Consider the following 17,348-nt stretch of genomic DNA (forward strand, 5'->3'; position numbering starts at 1 on the left):
TAAGATCTCTTTTAAAGTTTTTTTAAGGGCCAGGCCAGAGCAACTGTACTATTGTACAGTGAGTAGGGCGTTTGCCTTGTACATGGCTGACCCGGGTTCAATCTTTGGCATCCCATAACGTCCCCCAAGCACGACCAGAAGTAATTTCTTAGTGCAGAGCCAGAAATAATGCCTTAGCATCGCAGGGTATGATCCAGAAAGCAGACACACACACACACACACACACACACACACACACACACACACACTACACATGTACTCTCTCTCCCCCCTCCCCCCTCCCCCAACTTTTTTAAGGACCTTGGATCTTAAAGAGCTTTTGTTTATGCACGATTCTCCCCTGGCCTGGCCCTCTCCTTGGTAAGCTTAGTTCTGTAAGACCAGTTCTAGGTTCTGCTTCCTTTGAGCCTTCGGTATTCCCATTATAGTTAGTGATTTTATTTGTATTCCTCATTTTTGTCTGTTTGAAACGGGGTAAGAAATGGTCTTTGGGTTCATAGTGATCAGTCTTAGTCAAAGAAAAGTAAGAGATAGCAGAGGCATTTGAGATTTGAGGCATTTCAAAGATTTCTGTGCTCATCCCAGATAGCTGTTATCAGTGTTTCTGTTTGTTGCTGAAGGAAACAATGACATTTCAGCACATTAGATGATCGATCCTGTTTTAGATTTCATGTTCCTGAGAAACTGAACTACAGTGAAAGCCTGATTGCAGACGAAGTTAGGAGCTCCTATATTTGCAGGGTATTTTGAATGTCTTAAAAAAAAAAATAACTTGGCATTTGTACATTTTGGAACATTAAATAGGAAAATGCCTCCTAAATTTGGCGATGTGAGGTTTATGGGGAAAGGAAAATGAGGAAACTCTTCAGTACTATGTTGTTGTTGTTACTAGACGTATTTGCGTGGATGCCCAAACTTACAAGGTTTACCTCCATTTGTGCCTGTTTTCAAGAAGTTTTATAAAGAAATCTGGAGTACACTGGTAGGAACATTACAGTACTTTTCTTAATTCTGAAGTTCAGGCTCTTCTTCCGTTCCAGTGTTATTGTATAGGGTGAACACTTTTAAGTCACTGTGGTCACTTGAATGCCTGGAAGTCATCAAATAATCAATAGTCCTCCATATAAGGAAGTTCGTTGTTCTCAGTGTACTCAGATCCTTAGGGTAGAATTACTCTACGGTCTAGTTTTGATTTTACTTGTTTTCAGTTTTGCAGCCACACCTGCTGTGCGCAGAGCTTACTCCTGCCTCTGTGCTCAGGGGTCACTCCGGGCTGAGTTCGGGAGAGTCATATTTGCTGCTTGGGATCGAACCTAGGTTGGCTGTATGCAAGGCAGCACCTAACCCCCTGTACCATCTCTCCGGCTCCAGTTCTTTTAAGCAAAGGATTTTGTTTTGTTTCGGTGCCACGTCCTGAGATTTCTCAGGTCTTACTCCTGGCTTTGCACTCTGTAATCACTCCTGGCTGTGCTTGGGGAACCATCTGGGATGCTGGCGGTTTGGCAACATGCAAGGCAAGTGCCCTACCTGCTGTATTATCTCTCTGGCCCCAGGGATTTTTTTAAACAGAATAAAAAACACTTCCTTTGAAACGCTGATCATCAACATATTTCTTTTTCTGTGTTGGTCCCCGTTCCTGTTTTTTAAGAAATACAGTTAGGTACATGCACAGATGAAATAAATCTATTAAAATCAATATTTTTAAAAGATAAAATGTGTATTGAGATGGAAACAACGACCCTTTTCCCTGGGGCTGCTGCAGACAACCATTAGCTGGCTTTCATGGAACAGGCCCCAGCGGTCAGTCACCGTTGCTCAGCCCTTTCTGAGACAGCAGGCGCGACTGCTTCTCCCCTTCCCTCATCCAGTTCTTTCTGAGGGCAGAGATAGGTGATAGAGTGGAAGTATTAGTGTGTTGTGTTCATAGATCTGTTCTTCAAGCATTAGTGCGAGTGTTTCGTTCTTCCCTTCTGCTTAGAGGACGTTCATCATCGATCTTCTGTTTTTCTGCACATCTTGTGAGCAGAGCTGCTGTCTTTGTACTCGATAGTCTTTTTAGGGTTGTTTGCATAACCTGTGGCCCCAACAACAGACAAGGTAGCATCTCCGTTTAGAAGAAAAGACTGATCTAAATGAACGTAATAAAAATGATGTGTCCTCCCAGAAAGGACAGGCATACTTCCTGCCCGTTATAAAAGATTCCCATTTCCAAAGTTCTCGCCTGACGCATGACTCACTGAGTATACAGAGGTTATCTTGTCTGCTTTATATATCTCTGCGGAAATGGAGTTCCAGGAAACACCTGCAAAGGCTAACATTCTGGGCACGAAGTTTTGTTTGTTTTTGTTTGAGGGCTACATCCACAGTTGTCTGGTCTTCCTACACCTAGTTCTGTACTCAGGGATCACTCTGGTGATTCTCGGAGGACCATATGGGTTGCCAGAGATTGTACCTGGACCACATGCATCCAAGGCAAGCTCCTTGCTGGCTACACTCTAGCTCTGGTTCTCTCGTCACCACTTTCAGGGTGGTGTCCTACTGTCCTGTGCTTCTGAAGCAGGAGCTCAGATTATCTGCCAGGACTCAAAAAACAGGCAGACTATGATTCGTTTGTAAGGGTCGCATATGATCGCATCTCAGATACTTTTTATTCTTAATAGTTTGAAAAAAATCATGATTTGCTCAGTAAGATTATTGGTAAAGGTGTATTTATTTATTTATTTATTTATTTTGCTTTTTGGGTCACATCCAGTGGCTCACACACTCAGGAATTACTCCTGGCTGTGCTCGGGGGACCAAATGGGATGCTGGGAATCGAGCCCAGGTCAGGCTACCCTACCCACTGTGCTATCCCTCCAGCCCTGGTAAAGGTGTACTTAAACTCCTGTTTCTAGTTTGCTTCTTTTCAAGTAAGTTCCTTTAGGATATTGTTTCTCCTTGCTTTGCAATAGGGCTTGTTTATAACGTCAGTCCATATATGGAGTATCACCCTGGTGGAGAAGATGAGCTGATGAGAGCAGCAGGAGCAGACGGAACGGAACTTTTTGATCAGGTAAGAGGTGGAAAGTGAGTCTAGCCATTACGAAGAAGCAGCCAGGGCTCTTGGATGGAGCAGCGTGGCATGTGTGAAAAATAACTGTAATCGCATAAAGTGCGGTTAGCTTGAATTTTTGAAATTCTGGAGAATGCTTGCAAATAACAGCCATTTATTTCATTTGCCTTTGAATTTTATAAAGTTTCAAAGGCGGTTTAAACCGACTACGACAGTGCTTCTAAGGGCTTGAAGCCACCTCTTGTGGCAGGTGTTTATTTTATTTTAGTTGATTATGGTAATAATTATGATTAGATTATAGGAGGCAGGGGTGGTTAGAGGAAAGAACAAGCCATGCACCTTTTCTGTGCTTTTTCTTTTCTCATTTGTGTTAATAGATGAATAGATAATATAAATTTTCTAAGGCAGCAGCAGAGAACCTGTGTGTATGTGTGGCTGTCTCAACTCATATGTGAATTACTTATTTCCCCTTACTAAAAACAATTAGTTCTATTTAAAAGTTACCTCATGTATATTGCCATCAACTGCTGAACTGTGAGTTTAAAAAAAAACTCTTCAGAAGAAGAGACACTTGCTTTTGCCTCTCACATCCTTTGTTTTGTACTTCTTGGTAGTTAACTGTGTTGCCCTACTGAGTTTATATTCTTTGAGGCACTTGAATGAGATTAGGTTATATTTATAGTTACTATCTCATCAAAAAGACACTTGGTACCTATTCCTTCAGTTTCTCCTACATTTTAGGATGTATTTTTTGACCACGTTGCCAGAAATAGAATTTGTCTTATCTTTAAATGCGGGCACCTTTGTACTTGGTTGCATTTGCTGAGAGTGGCCGCATCCCATTGATTGTTAATGTCTTCCTGGGTTAGCGATCTTATGTTTGCCCATTGGTCGGAATGCTTGGGAGATTATTGGGGAATTTCCTTTGTCATCTGATACTGGTTGATCCTAGAAGTGTGCACCAAACAGAAAGATTTGAGAACATTTGCTTACAAAGTTTACTGCTATCCTCCTCTTTTTTTATCTTCTCTGTACCCTCTTTAGGCTGAATATATGGACTCTTGCTCCTTTTTCTTTGATTTAAAATTTTTTGACTATCTTGATGTCCTGGAAACTGTGGTGAAGCTTCTCATCTTTCAGTATTTGAAAAATTTAATCTTTCCCACGCTACTTGAGTTGTACACACAATATTAAGTAATCTCTCCGTTATCAGATTTCCTTCTCTAATTTTTCGCCTAAGCTGAGTTTCCAGAAGTCTGATGGGCGGGGCCGGGGTATGGCCCAAGTAGTAGAGAGTGTGTTTATTACATGCTTCCGCCTCAGCTGTCCTGTTGCCCCCCACATTGCCAACATTGCCTCTGTCTAAGGGCACAGCTGGGCGTGGCCTTCACAGCAACAACAGAATCCTGTGCTTAATGAGTACTTGATAGCCTGTTGACCTATCAGCTCATCGTATTCTCTGTAATCGCAACTCATCTTCCCTTTGCTCCCTTTCCTGTTTGTGGTGGCCTGAACATGAAGACAGAAAGCCTCTTTGCTTTGACTCCTTATACCCCAGCATTCAGTTACTGGAAACATTCTGCAGTGCTGTCTTTAGACATTATATCATCTGGTATCTAATCACTGCCTTAGATCAAACCAGAATGATCTTCCTTAGCCCAGATTTTCTAATACTGTCCTGATATCTTTGGTACTAATTAAGGCACTATGTCAGCTGGATTAGTATTCTAAAAAAAGATATTTTTTTTAGCACCTTGTTCTATGACTGTTAGAGACTTAGTTTAACTGTGAAATATAATTAAAATAATTCATCTGACATTTGAAGCCCCCCAAATGCTCTATCAAGGTAAATATTTTCTATAAGTAATTTGCTGTGAGCAAACTGAAATCCTTGCCATTTTTTCCACCAGTTATATGTACTGAAGTCTGGCTTTGTGATTGAGAAATTCCAGAACTTTGCCTTTTTGATTTCCTTCATTTCCTGAATTAAAATTGTACCAAATCCCATACATCTGAGATAATCTGCTGTATACATTAGTGAATGATTTCAATTAATAAATAAGTATCTATTTATACACATTTAGTATATGTGCTGCCGAAGCGAGCACATATACTGGGCTGGAGCGATAGCACAGCGGGTAGGGCGTCTGCCTTGCATGCAGCCAACATGGCCGACCCGAGTTCGATTCCTCCGCCCCTCTCGGAGAGCCCGGCAAGCTACCGAGAGTATCCGATATGCCAGACACAGTAACAACAAGGTCTCTAATGGAGACGTTACTGGGCCCGCTCGAGCAAATCGACGATCAACGGGAGGGCCTTTACTTTACTTACTTTACTTTATACATATAAATATTTTTTACATATTTGCTGTATTACTGTACATTTATTTACTCCAGAGTATATGATTACGACTCTTACAGAGTATATGACAATTACCTTAGTGATTTTTGTTGTGCTTTGTTGAGTAACATATTATCATATTCCTTTACTGATCATTTATAGTTGGCATTTAGGTTGTGTGCAATATTTTCTAAAATAAATAGCACTATGATGACGATCTTGGTACACGCATATATGTGTGCAAATATTTCTTTGAGGTAAATTCCCAAATTACTTCGTACAAAAAGCAGCTATTTAAAGTTTTCAATGCATATTGAAAAGTTGCCCTTCAGAAAAAAATTTTTTAAGTTTATTTCCACTGGTAACTTTTTCAACAAGTGCTGTTGGTTATTTTCTTCGAAGTGACAGTCTCGGTTTTTCATTTTCAAGAAAATGTCTGTCAGATATCCCTGTCTGAGTAACCTGTTTGTTTATGGGTCGTTAGGTCATTCTTTTAAGTGGGTTTTAAAGAAAACTGTCCATTTGAATTTGTAAATCAAACAGTTACCAAACTGTTTTTCCTCTGGACTCTCATTTTACTTTGAAAAAGTATTTTTTGAGGACACACCGTTTTTTCATACTGAATGTTAAAAAAGATAAAGTAAAAACCTGTAACAAGGCCTGAGATTTTTATTTATTTATTTATTAGTAAAGCAGGGTGGTTTTTATTGAATGAAACTTGCTTAGGAAGATGTGAGAGGAGAGAAAGAGGGGAAATAATGTTTTTAAGAGACCACACGGGCTTTTCCAGAACGGAAATAAGTGAGCCAAGAGACATCGAGATAAGCTAGCTAGCGAGGCTGGTTTCTGTAGGGTAGTGGTTATCACGTTCGCCTAACAAGACAAGCTAGTGAGACACACACGCAAGGAAGAACAGGGACTTGAAGAGCAAGCCCAGGGTTGAGATTTTCTTTTATTTAATTAGTATTTTCCCCTATATCACAAAACATATTCTTTAATGAAACCCCTGCCTCTTTGTGTCCTCTGTTGGTGAAGATAATGATTTTAGTACATTTTGATGAGTGCTAAGATTCCCTCAATTTTATTGTTGACAGTGCAAATGTCAGCACTGTGGAAAAGGGGGAAAAAAAAACACAAAAAGACATAATCCTCGTATTATCAAAACCTGAGGCCCCCTGGATATCTGAAAGAGTGTCCTGAATTTCTGGAAAGCTCTAGACAGTAAGTCGTCTAGTATGTGGTGTCCCAGAAATTTTCACACTGATTGACATACCCTCCCTGTTTTTCAGAAACAATTGCCCAATCCCTTGAAAATCCACCTTCTCTAAGGGAACTAACAGAATGTGGCCTGACATCATGCTGGGTCATTTCAGCGTCCACCGTCACCCCACCCGTGTGCGTGCGCGTGTGTGAGCATGTGTGTCTGTTACGTGCGTGTTTTCACTGAGTTTCAGAAGACTGTTTGAGTAATCCCTGCCCACGTTGCCTATCAGTTCCTGTTGGCTAATTCAGTCTGATGCTTAACTTTTCAAATGTCGTATAGTTAGTTATGATGTTGTCATTTATTTTCTGTGTCAGGTTCATCGATGGGTCAATTATGAGTCCATGCTGAAAGAATGTCTGGTTGGCAGAATGGCAGTCAAACCTGCAGTTTGTAAAGGTGAGTGGTGCCAGTCTTGAGCTGCCATTGTGTGCCAGGATCCCTCCACGGATCTCTCATTATCCCATGGGATTGTCCTCCTGCCTGCCTCCCGAAAGCCCTTAGATTATAGTTCTCTTAAATATATCTCAGGGTTGTTCCCATTGGACGTAATCTAATAATCCCTTGCTTTGTTTCTTTATACTCTTAAATGAGTGCAGTTATCTAGTATTTGTCCTTTTCTTCTCAAGAGTCATCTTTTCTTATAGCTGAATAGTATTCCATTGTGTGTGTATATGTATATGTATATATATATGTATATATACACCATACATAAATTTTTTTTAGCAAGAACTAAAAAGTTTTATATATTTTTTCCCTCCTTTTTAAATTGAATCTCCATGAAATACACAGTTACAAAATTGTTTGTGACTGGGTGTCAGCCATACAAACACCACAATTTCTTTATCCACTCATCCGTTGTTGGGAACTTGGGTTGTTTCTAGTTCTTGTAAATATTATAAATAATACTGAATTGAATAAAGATAGGCATATGTCCTTTTTGATTAATATTTTGTATTCTTGATTTAGATAATGCCAGTAGTAAAATTAATTACAGGGTCAAATTATTCTTAATTTTTTGAAGATTCTATATCATTTTCCAGATGGTTCCACCAGGAGTGAATTAGCATCCTTCATATGCAACGACTCCGCAAACGTTTAACCATTTCTTGGCTTTTTAGTATAGTGTCAGTGATGTCATTCTGATTTGCATTTACTCAATGATCAGTAATAATGTTTTTTCCTCAGACCTGTTGATTGTCTTTATATCAATTTAGAGCCCAGAATTCATTTATGATACAGGGCTCGATGTATGAAGTGGAGCAAGGAGGACCTCTTCAACAAATGGGGAAAACCCAGTCACAAAAATGAAACTAGACTTCATGTCATACAGAAAGGTTAATTGAAAATGGATTGAAGACTCTGACATGACCTATTTGTATAAGATACATGGAGAAAAACATACACAGAATTCTCCAAGATTTTTTTTTTCCTGAATTTAGAAAAGATTTTATTAAAAGGATAGAAGGCAAGAGAGGAGGGCAGAGAAGAATTCTTCAGACCAGAATCCCTCTCCAAGAGGTTAACCTCAGGTGTGATCTTCACTGTGACCCTGCTGGTTAAAGCAAATGAAAGTAGAAATAAACAATGGTACTGCATCAAACTTAGAAGCTTTTGCAAAACAAAATAAATGAGTCTCAGAATTAAAGACTACACTAATTAAATGAGGCTCCAAATTAAAGACCTCACACTGAATATTGAGGGAAAATATTCACATATTACACATCAGAGGACTAATAATCCAGAATACATCAAACATTCCCATTAGTAATAGCAAACAACCCCATCCTAAAATTGGGAGAAAAGATGTAAAGATAGTTTTTCAAAGATACCATAAAGATGGACTTTGACAGTTTTAGACATTTGATAGTAGTGCTTTGTTGAGTCCTGTACTGTGGCAGAAAGGAGCCCTAGTCATTTCTTTTGAATAACTTCTTGGGCTTACCAATTAGGAAAAATTGGTTTGTTCAGCCATTCTTCTATTTATGTAGTATGCCGACTTTTGTAATTCGGGGTGTATTGCCAGGGCCTTCATCAGCAGTATGGAAGCAAAAGAGGCTTACCTAGATAAGCAAGACAGGTTTCCAAAGATTCTTGGCTTTCCTATCTTTGGGCCAGTTTCTATGTCTGGGCCTCAGTTTTTAATCTTGACAATAACTCAGCGGGCTAAGAATTGTCACAGTCACTGTCCTCTCGTTATGCATCGATCTGCTCGAGCGGGCCCAGCAACATCTCCGTTGTATACTTTTACTGTGTTTGGCATATCGAATACGTCACAGGTAGCTTGCCAGACTTTGCTGTGTGGTCGAGATACTCTCGGTAGCTTCTGGGCTCTCCGAGAGGGGCAGAGGAATCTCACCTGGGCCAGCCTGGTCGCTGTGTGCAAGGCAAACGCCCTACCCACTGTGCTATCACTCCAGCCCCCAGGACTAAGAATCAGAGAGTGAAAAGCTTCTTACACAGTGCATATGATACTCAAAAGGGATTATTATCTTTTCTTCTTCCAAAAAAGAGGGAGTGGGTAGACTTGGCCTTTCACCCCAATCAGTTGTTCAGACCAGTTAAACAACTTTCCTAACACATGGTCTTTCAAAGCCTAACTAGTCTAACACTAAACTTCCCCCAGGAGTTGAGGGACATTCCTCCCGCTTTCCTGTGAAGTAACCTGCTGTGGTCATGATCAACTCTCCCGTCTTAGTGGGACCTTGTGCTGTTGCTGTGCCTTAGATGTGCACTTCTGGTAGTGTTGTGTACCGGCCTTTGAAACCCAGGGGCAGCAAATGCCAGTTAGGTGTGCACAGACCAGCAGGCCACAGGCCATTCCTAGAACATGTTTCCCACCAGACAGGGAAGTTGCCAGAGCTGGGTCTGTTGTGGATTCTGCTTGTGAAGGTGAGGTCCTTGACGAGACTCCCTTTGTGGAGGGAGCCGTCACTCTGGTGGCAGGGCAGAACCCTGTCCCTCACCCTTCCGCAGGCCCCTTCGCCTTCTTTCTTTCTGGCAGAAGAAAACTCTGGCCTCTTCTGAGTTTGTTTCTTCAGTGTGAAGGAACCCGACTGTCCACAGCAGCGTCGCTAACAAAACCAGGGAGCAACGTGTGTGTACTGCAGAGACAAACACGTGTCAGCTTGTTGGCTGATTGGATCTGCTTTCTAGTTTTTCAGGGAACGTTCAGATGCGAGCTCGCTGAAAGAATGTTTGGTTTTGCTCAGAATAAATTTCGGCTGTCTCTGATAATCAGAGTCATGCTGCTGGAAATTTTTCCAAACCAGTTTCCTTTTGTAACCCAATCGCTTTTTCTCTTAATTGATTCCTAAGTTCAGTGATTCACTGCCCGTAGAAGATAGGATCTTGACTAAAATTTCTCATTTTCTAATTTTCCCTCATCCTGAATGTCATGTATCTTATTTACACAATCTGTACGAAAGGTCATACGTTCTTTGGGAACACCGTTCAGAGTAATCAGAGAGCATGCCAGGGTCCCTAGGCTTCTGTTTCATAGGAAACATGAAATTAGTCAAAGGGCTTTGCTCATTTTCTTCCTTCCTCCCTGGAAATGAAAAACAGATAATCCTCAAAATGCTTGACCAAGTTCAAAAACACCATTGAATGTGAGCGTACTAGTTCACAGGGAAGTCCCCTGGCACCCAAAATTTGGAAAATGAAAAAAATTAGACGGACGACACAGCAGTCTGTAGTGACGAGCTAGCTCTACGTTCTCTTTCTCTTGGTACTAGGAGAGTCACACAATAATTGTAGTGCTTTGGTATAGTAATACCAAAATAAAAGCACACCTGGCGTGCTTAGAGCATGCTCTTGATGGTGCCCTCTGGCAGTGTGCGGGGTGTCATTTGAGGGCTGGCCATTGAACGTGGGTCTGCTGCATGCAGGGCATGGCACGCACCTTCCTTGCTGTACGACCTCTGCAGCCCCTTCGCAGTAAATTTAACGCTTAGATGATAGAAAATCAGATTTGCATCAGTAAGTGTCTGAACTCTGCGAGTTGCTGCATGTGGCTTGAACTCTTGCTGTTCTGGGACTGAATCCAAGTGCACTTGGGGGCTATTCTTGGAAGTCGGAGGGACTGCGTAGGCTGGAGATTGAGCCAGGGCCGCCTCTTACAGTGCATGTGCTCTGGTTTCTTGAACCATCGAGAGTTTTAGCCCACGGCGTGAACTCCCGAAGGTCTGCATGATGAGTGATGGTTGGTGTCTTGTCTGCATTTGCCTTGTTTATGAGGTATGATAGGGGAGAGGAAAGAGAGATTATCTCAGAATTTGTAACCACAGCCCTGTTCGTATGAAAATTGAGAATTCGAGTACACTATTGGAATGGTCTCAGAAACCAAGTCAATAAATGGAATGGTTTCTCATGACTTGTTTTCAGGTATGTCTACAAACTTTTAATGGTGGGGCACATTTTGAACCTAAAACGCTGAGAATTCCCACAGGTGTATCTCAGAAGAGTCTTTAATGCAAAATAAAAAAATAAGATAAAACATAGAAACAATAACAAGATGTGACTCCCAGAAGTTCATTATTCATATATATGATTAAGATTATATGTTTAATATGTTTGGGACAATAAGAATACTTAATGATGCCTAGCTTATATTTTTTATTTGTGATAGGGTAAGTAGAAAAAGAAAGAAGAACTACAAAAAGTAGCCACGTACAATTGACAGAGAATCAAATAGTAGTTCTAGAAATAAGAAGGATCTGGTGTGAGTCAGTTTAGGCATAAAAGTAGTATTCATTGAACTCAGAAATGGCACAGAAAATATCGAGGGAGAAAAAAGAGGGGGAGAGAGGGAGAGAGCACTAATAGAGTAATAAGATCTAATATGTAAATGTTTCCAGAGTAAACTGATAATGATCGAGAAGCAGTGGCAGCACGTGAAGGGACAATGCCAGATTTTTCCAGAATCATTAGACCACAAATCCTTAAAGTCAGAAAGTTCAGATTGCAAACAAGATATATAAAAGAAATGCCTAGGTAGGTAGTTCTGTTTAAGCTGCAGAGCAGGAAAGACAATGAGAAGATCTGAAAAACAGCCAGAGACACGCAGAGTTTGGAAGCAAAGCAAGTGCTCTCTGCTGCTGAGTTATGTCTCCAGCCCGAGACTAGTATTTTGAGTGCTGAGAAAAATTTAAACAGCTTTAAATTCCATACAAAGATGGAGCAAAGATACTCAGGCCTAAGACCCACCACAAAAACCAAAACCAAAAACATAACACAAATTGAAGAGAACGTGCATGGGGAAAATTTCAAACTAAACCCGAATCACAATGAATTTAATTATTGTTATCACCTGGTTCAGAGGAACGCAAACACATTTCTAATCCAGAGTGAAAGGTGAACTCTGAGGTACTGTGAATTCACAGTGGTGGTGCTCAGGGCTTATTCCTGACTCTGCACTTAGGGATCACTCCTTGTGGGGCCCATGGGACCATATGGGCTACCGGGAATCAAACCCAGGCTGACCGCGTGCAGGCAAGCACCATGCCCTCTGTACTCTCCGCTCCAAAACCTTTTTTTTTTTAACGTTTCTTTCTAGTCCTGATATTGATTGCTATGCAGCATTTTTGCTGAAAGAACACACCTTCCCTAGACTTGCCTGAGTTCAAATCTCATTTCTGCTCATAAACCCTTTAGCTTTTTTAGGTGTCAGTTAAGAGAATGGAGTGTTATTCCTCTGCAGAAAATGGAACTTGAGAATAAAATATCTTAATATTGTTATGGGAAGTTTTGCAGATTACCCAGTGCATAAGAAATGACAGAGGGTGCTCGTAGTACAGTGCTGTTACTACTCTGGGTCCCGTGACTCTTTCGTTGCTACAGTGCTGAGGTTTCTTATAGTTCTGCTCCTTTCTGTTTTCCTAGAATAATCAGATCCATACTAGCCTGTATTGGGTGTCTGTGCCATGAAAAGATGGTTGTTTCCTGGCATATCCTATATTTATCTTATCGACAGGGCATGTGATAATGGGAATATAAATGTATCTATCACTAGAAAGTCCATTTGGATTGTGAAGTTTTGCTCTGTTCAGGTCAGCAGCGGTGGGGATGAGGTCAGTGAGTATACTGAACTTTATACTTTGACCTTTTTCATTTCAGAATCCCTGACTCCACCTTTTTTGGGGTGACCTGCCAGACTTGGAATAGAGAGATCTGAAATTGGTATTTTGTTAACACAGTGGTAGGGCATTTGCCTTGTGCACAGCCAGCCCGGCCGAGCCAGGTTCGACTCCTCCGCCCCACTTGGAGAGCCTGGCAAGCTACCGAGAGTATCTCGCCTGCACGGCAAGGCCTGGCAAGCTACCTGTGACGTATTCGATAAGCCAAACACAATAACAACAAGTCTCACAATGGAGACGTTACTGGGCCCGCTCGAGAAAATCAATGAACAACGGGAGGACAGTGTTTGTTTTGTTGGCATTCTCACAGTCGGGTAGTTCCCAAAGGATAGATAGTTCACAGCTTCTCTGGTGTTTTCTAGCATGGCATGTGTGTCTGGAAAGAAAAGGAAAAACTATATAATACTAACTTTGTTATCAAAATAGATATGTTTTTATGATCTTGTTTAAGACAGTGCTGTGGTTTGTTCTATACTCAAAAGGTATCAGTAATGAGTAAAAGGAGAAACATTGAAAAGGGAGGCTCTAATTACTGATTATTTGTGTGGGACACTCTATTGTGTGAAAAAGATGAGGTAATTTTTACCCTTTGCCCTTATTCTTACTCCTTGTTGTCATTATAGTAGCCCAGTAGCTACACCTGGTTATTTCGCACTAGAAATATGACTAAAATAAGATGCACAGCGAGTTTGAAATGCATACTGGATTCCAGAACTTAGCATGAAGCAAACAATATCAATATGTCATGGTTTTTATATTGATTGCATGTGAACATGATAATATTCTGAGTATATTTTGTTAAATTTGTTAGAAATAAAATTTGTCTTATGACAGATGAGTGAAGTAAAGATAATTTTGAATCTAATTGATTGGAAGTCAGGAAATAAAAAAATTAAAAGCGTTACTGGGGATGTAACTCTGGTAGAACACATGCCTTTGCATAGATGAAATTCCAAATTCAGTTTCTGGCACCAGATGCCAGCCTCTCCAACCACCTGCCTCCCAGAATGGAAAACTTTGGTGTAAATTAATTACCTTTCAGTCTACTACTTGGATATTATGTTAGCGTGTCATCTTTTAAGTTTTTGACTTCAATGAAAAAGAATGTAAAATATCTTTTTTTAGATTTTTAAGATGTTTGTTTCATTTGTATAGCATAATTTAATAAATTCTGTTAATTTTGACTAGTTTCGAATATGATGACCTGGATAAAACATACAGTTCAAGAAAAATGACCAAAGGAGTAAGGAAGAAAAAAAAACCCAAAAAACATGTAATGGTGTAATGATTATGTAATGCAAACGCCTGAAGGAATGCCTACCAGTCTTTAGATATGAAACTTACGTGGAATATCAGCTGTTTGTTAGCTCAATATGTCTCCTCTGATTTTAGAAGAAGGATGTTGAATAAAAAAGAAGTCTTGGTTTGAAATTAATTGAACTTACTCTGACATTTTGTATTATCTGACTTTTTTCCTAACTCGCCGTTGCAGACTCTCGAGAGGAGAAGAAAGTCATAAATGGTAAGTCGTATCAATTTAAAGCCCACGCTGAATCCTATTCAGATGAATTGCATACAGTGTCATCAGAGTCATTTTGGATATTTAGATATTTTGCATATGAAACGTGACTTAGAAAATTTGACAGAAAGTTCTTCTGACATAGACATTATTCTCTTCTGTGACAACTCTGACTCGTTTCCCCCTGTCCTCACTTTGAATCCGCGTTGTCTGTGAAGGACGAAGATTTATCTGAGAAGTGCAGTTGAGGTGGTTTTGATCACGAGGATGTAACAGAGTATAATTATGCCGGGCCAGTCTCCCACATACCTATTCAGATCACTTTGTGTATGTGCAGCTGTGAACCACAATGTTAAGTGACACGTAAGATACAAGAGCAAGAGTGAGCAGTCACGGCCCTCCTAGCAGGTGTGCGCCCCTCTGGTATTGGCATGCAGGTGTTGAGTCACTTCTTTATCTGCCCTTCTCTGGGATCAACATTTCTGGTCTCTTCAGTCTTTCAGGTATGACTTGAAATCATGACTTCCGCTCCCTGCTCCTCCAGTAGGGGATGGCATAATGGTTAGCGTTGACCTATATAATGCAAGCAGATGCTCTACTTTTTTTTTTAATGGAATCCTTGTGAATGACAGAATGACAGACTTATTCAATCTTAATTTTCACGTGTACAGGATCCCAGCACCAGTCCCTTCGCCTGTGTGCCCTCCACCGGTGTCCCCACTTACCCTCTGCCCTCAGCCTGCCTTATATGGCAGGCACTTCTCCCCTCCCCAGTGCCCTGGTGGACCCTCCCAGAGCTGATTCAGCCCCACCCCCATCCCAGTGGCCAGCTTTCTACTGAAGGCCACCAGTTCTCCTGCTCCTGTTTCTTTTGCTTTGGGCACTTGTTCTTCCCCAGGCAGTTTCCTCATCTCCCGCATCCAGAATGAGCGATGATCAGTCTGTGTCTGTCCTTGATCCTCTGATGAACTTCACAGAACGTGATCCTCTCCAGACCCATCCACAAAGCAGCGAATTGTATGATTTCATCTTTTCTTAGAGCCGAATGGTACTCTGTTGTGTATATGTACCATAGCTTCTTTATCCATCCTCTGTCCTTGGACATTTAGCTTGTTTCCAGATTTCGTCTCTTGTCCGTAGTGCTATAATGAACATCTGGGTGCAGATGTCTTTCTTGCACTGTGCTTTTGGGCCAAGGAGTGAAATTCGTGGGTCGTATCAAAGCTCAAGTGCTGGTTTCTTGAGGAATGTCATATTGTCTTCCAAAAAGGCAGAGTCAGTTGATATTCCTATCAGCAGTAAATCTGGGTTCCTTATTCCCCAAATCCTCAACAACAACAATGCTGATTGTGAGGGGGAAAAAAATAGAATCAGACATGATAGAACTGAAGAATTTGATAGGTGAAATGAAAAAGTCACCGGAAGGCCTCAGTAGCATAATAACAGCAGCTGATGACAAAATTAGTGGAGCTCCGAGATGAGACACAAAATCTCTAGACAACAGCAGAAGATCGGGGGGGGGGGGGGGGGGAAGCAGCTCAAAATAGACGGACAGGCGAGAGAACTTTGGGAGAAAATCGAGAGGAGCAGCATGAAGATCACCAATACCCCTGAGGACCAGGGAAGCAACTCTGACGAAGAAGAGTTTCAAAAATGATTGCTGAAATTTCCCAGAGCTGAGAAGTGCACGCACTCAGATTAAAGAGGCCTGAGGTGTACCAGTTAAATGAGAACCACTGGTATGAAGTACTGAAAACAGCAAGATCAAAGAAGGAAATTACATACTATCTCTCTAGCCCTTTATCAGATAAAGTTCATATTAATTATTGAAGTCTTGTCTTATAATTATGTATGTAGTTCAGTGGTAGAGCATTCTTTAGGTTTACGGCTAATTAGTTCTTAACTTAGACCTTATTATGTCATATCGTTGTTAATTTAAGAATTAAGTGTGTTCTGCAGTTACATGGGAAGAGACTCTATACACGGGAATAGACTCTGCCAAACTTCTGAGCTTAAGGCTCATGGTCAGCTTCATCAAAAAACAAACAAACAAAATAAACCAAACAGCTGTGTGACTCTTGGTGCTTACATTAAACTTTTGTTTAAACAGGAAATTCTGCAACTAAAACAACTTTTGAAAGTTTCTAATATTTTCAGAAGTCTTTTAGTAGCAATATGTTTTGTTTTTACTTTTGTTTTCTTAACTAAATCTTAGAGCTATAATGTACTGATACTTATATACAAGATCTCTGGAGTCCTGTGTCTTAGAGTTTCCTAAAACAATTTGAAAACCGTAGCTTTTGTAGATTTTTCAAAAAAAAAAATAAACTCATTACTTTTGGTTTATTACTATTAATTTTTCTCATTTTACATTAGAACTGTAATGCCTATAGAGTTAGCTGGGCAAAACAATCACGATCACGACCATCCTGTTGTTCGTCGATTGCCCCGAGCAGGCCCCAGTAACGTCTCCTTTGTCCTAGCCCTGAGATTTTTAAAAAAGTGCCACATTCAAGGCTCTTTCAGGGTTCGGAGAATGAGACCCATCATTGTTACTGGTATTTGGCATATTGGGTACGCCACGGGGAGTTTGCCAGACTCTGCCGTGTGGGCAGGTTACATTCGGTAGCCTGCCAGTTTGGGCAAAACATCCAGATCAAAAGAAAATGTAGCTTACAAAAATGCCATTTCTGGAAAGGTCACATATAATCAGTAAGCTAATTGCAATATCAGACATTGAAATAGTGGTCACCCAAAGCTCACATCACCGAAACTTCAGCAGCATGTTAGTGGTAGCCTATAGAATGTCTTAATGGCCGAAATTGAACAACCTTCACACTGTTTCCTATGTGGACACTTTTTTGTAAGCTTGTTCAGCAGTTCTTCATAACATACAATACGAAATATATTATTTCGGTTGTGTTTTAGGACAGGGATGGAGGTTTGGGATGGAAACATCCCGAATTTGGTGGTGGGAAGGTGTAATGGTGGTGGTTTTGGTGTTTGAATATTGAGTGTAATCAAACATTGTGAACGAAC

At 40.7% G+C, this 17,348-nt stretch overlaps 1 protein-coding gene across 1 annotated transcript in view; it reads left to right on the forward strand.

Annotated features, from left to right (window-relative positions):
• Nucleotides 1–17,348, forward strand: part of LOC130018881 (cytochrome b5 reductase 4-like) — a 58,936-nt gene that overhangs the window by 11,743 nt on the left and 29,845 nt on the right. The window contains exons 3-5 of the mRNA XM_056109557.1: nucleotides 2,952–3,052; nucleotides 6,971–7,052; nucleotides 14,283–14,312. Of these exons, the coding sequence (XP_055965532.1) occupies nucleotides 2,952–3,052; nucleotides 6,971–7,052; nucleotides 14,283–14,312 (213 nt within the window). The remainder of the gene's footprint in view (nucleotides 1–2,951; nucleotides 3,053–6,970; nucleotides 7,053–14,282; nucleotides 14,313–17,348) is intronic.

This window comes from Sorex fumeus, unplaced genomic scaffold, assembly GCF_029834395.1.
Source record: "Sorex fumeus unplaced genomic scaffold, SorFum_2.1 ptg000315l, whole genome shotgun sequence".
NCBI classification, from domain to species: Eukaryota; Metazoa; Chordata; class Mammalia; order Eulipotyphla; family Soricidae; genus Sorex; species Sorex fumeus.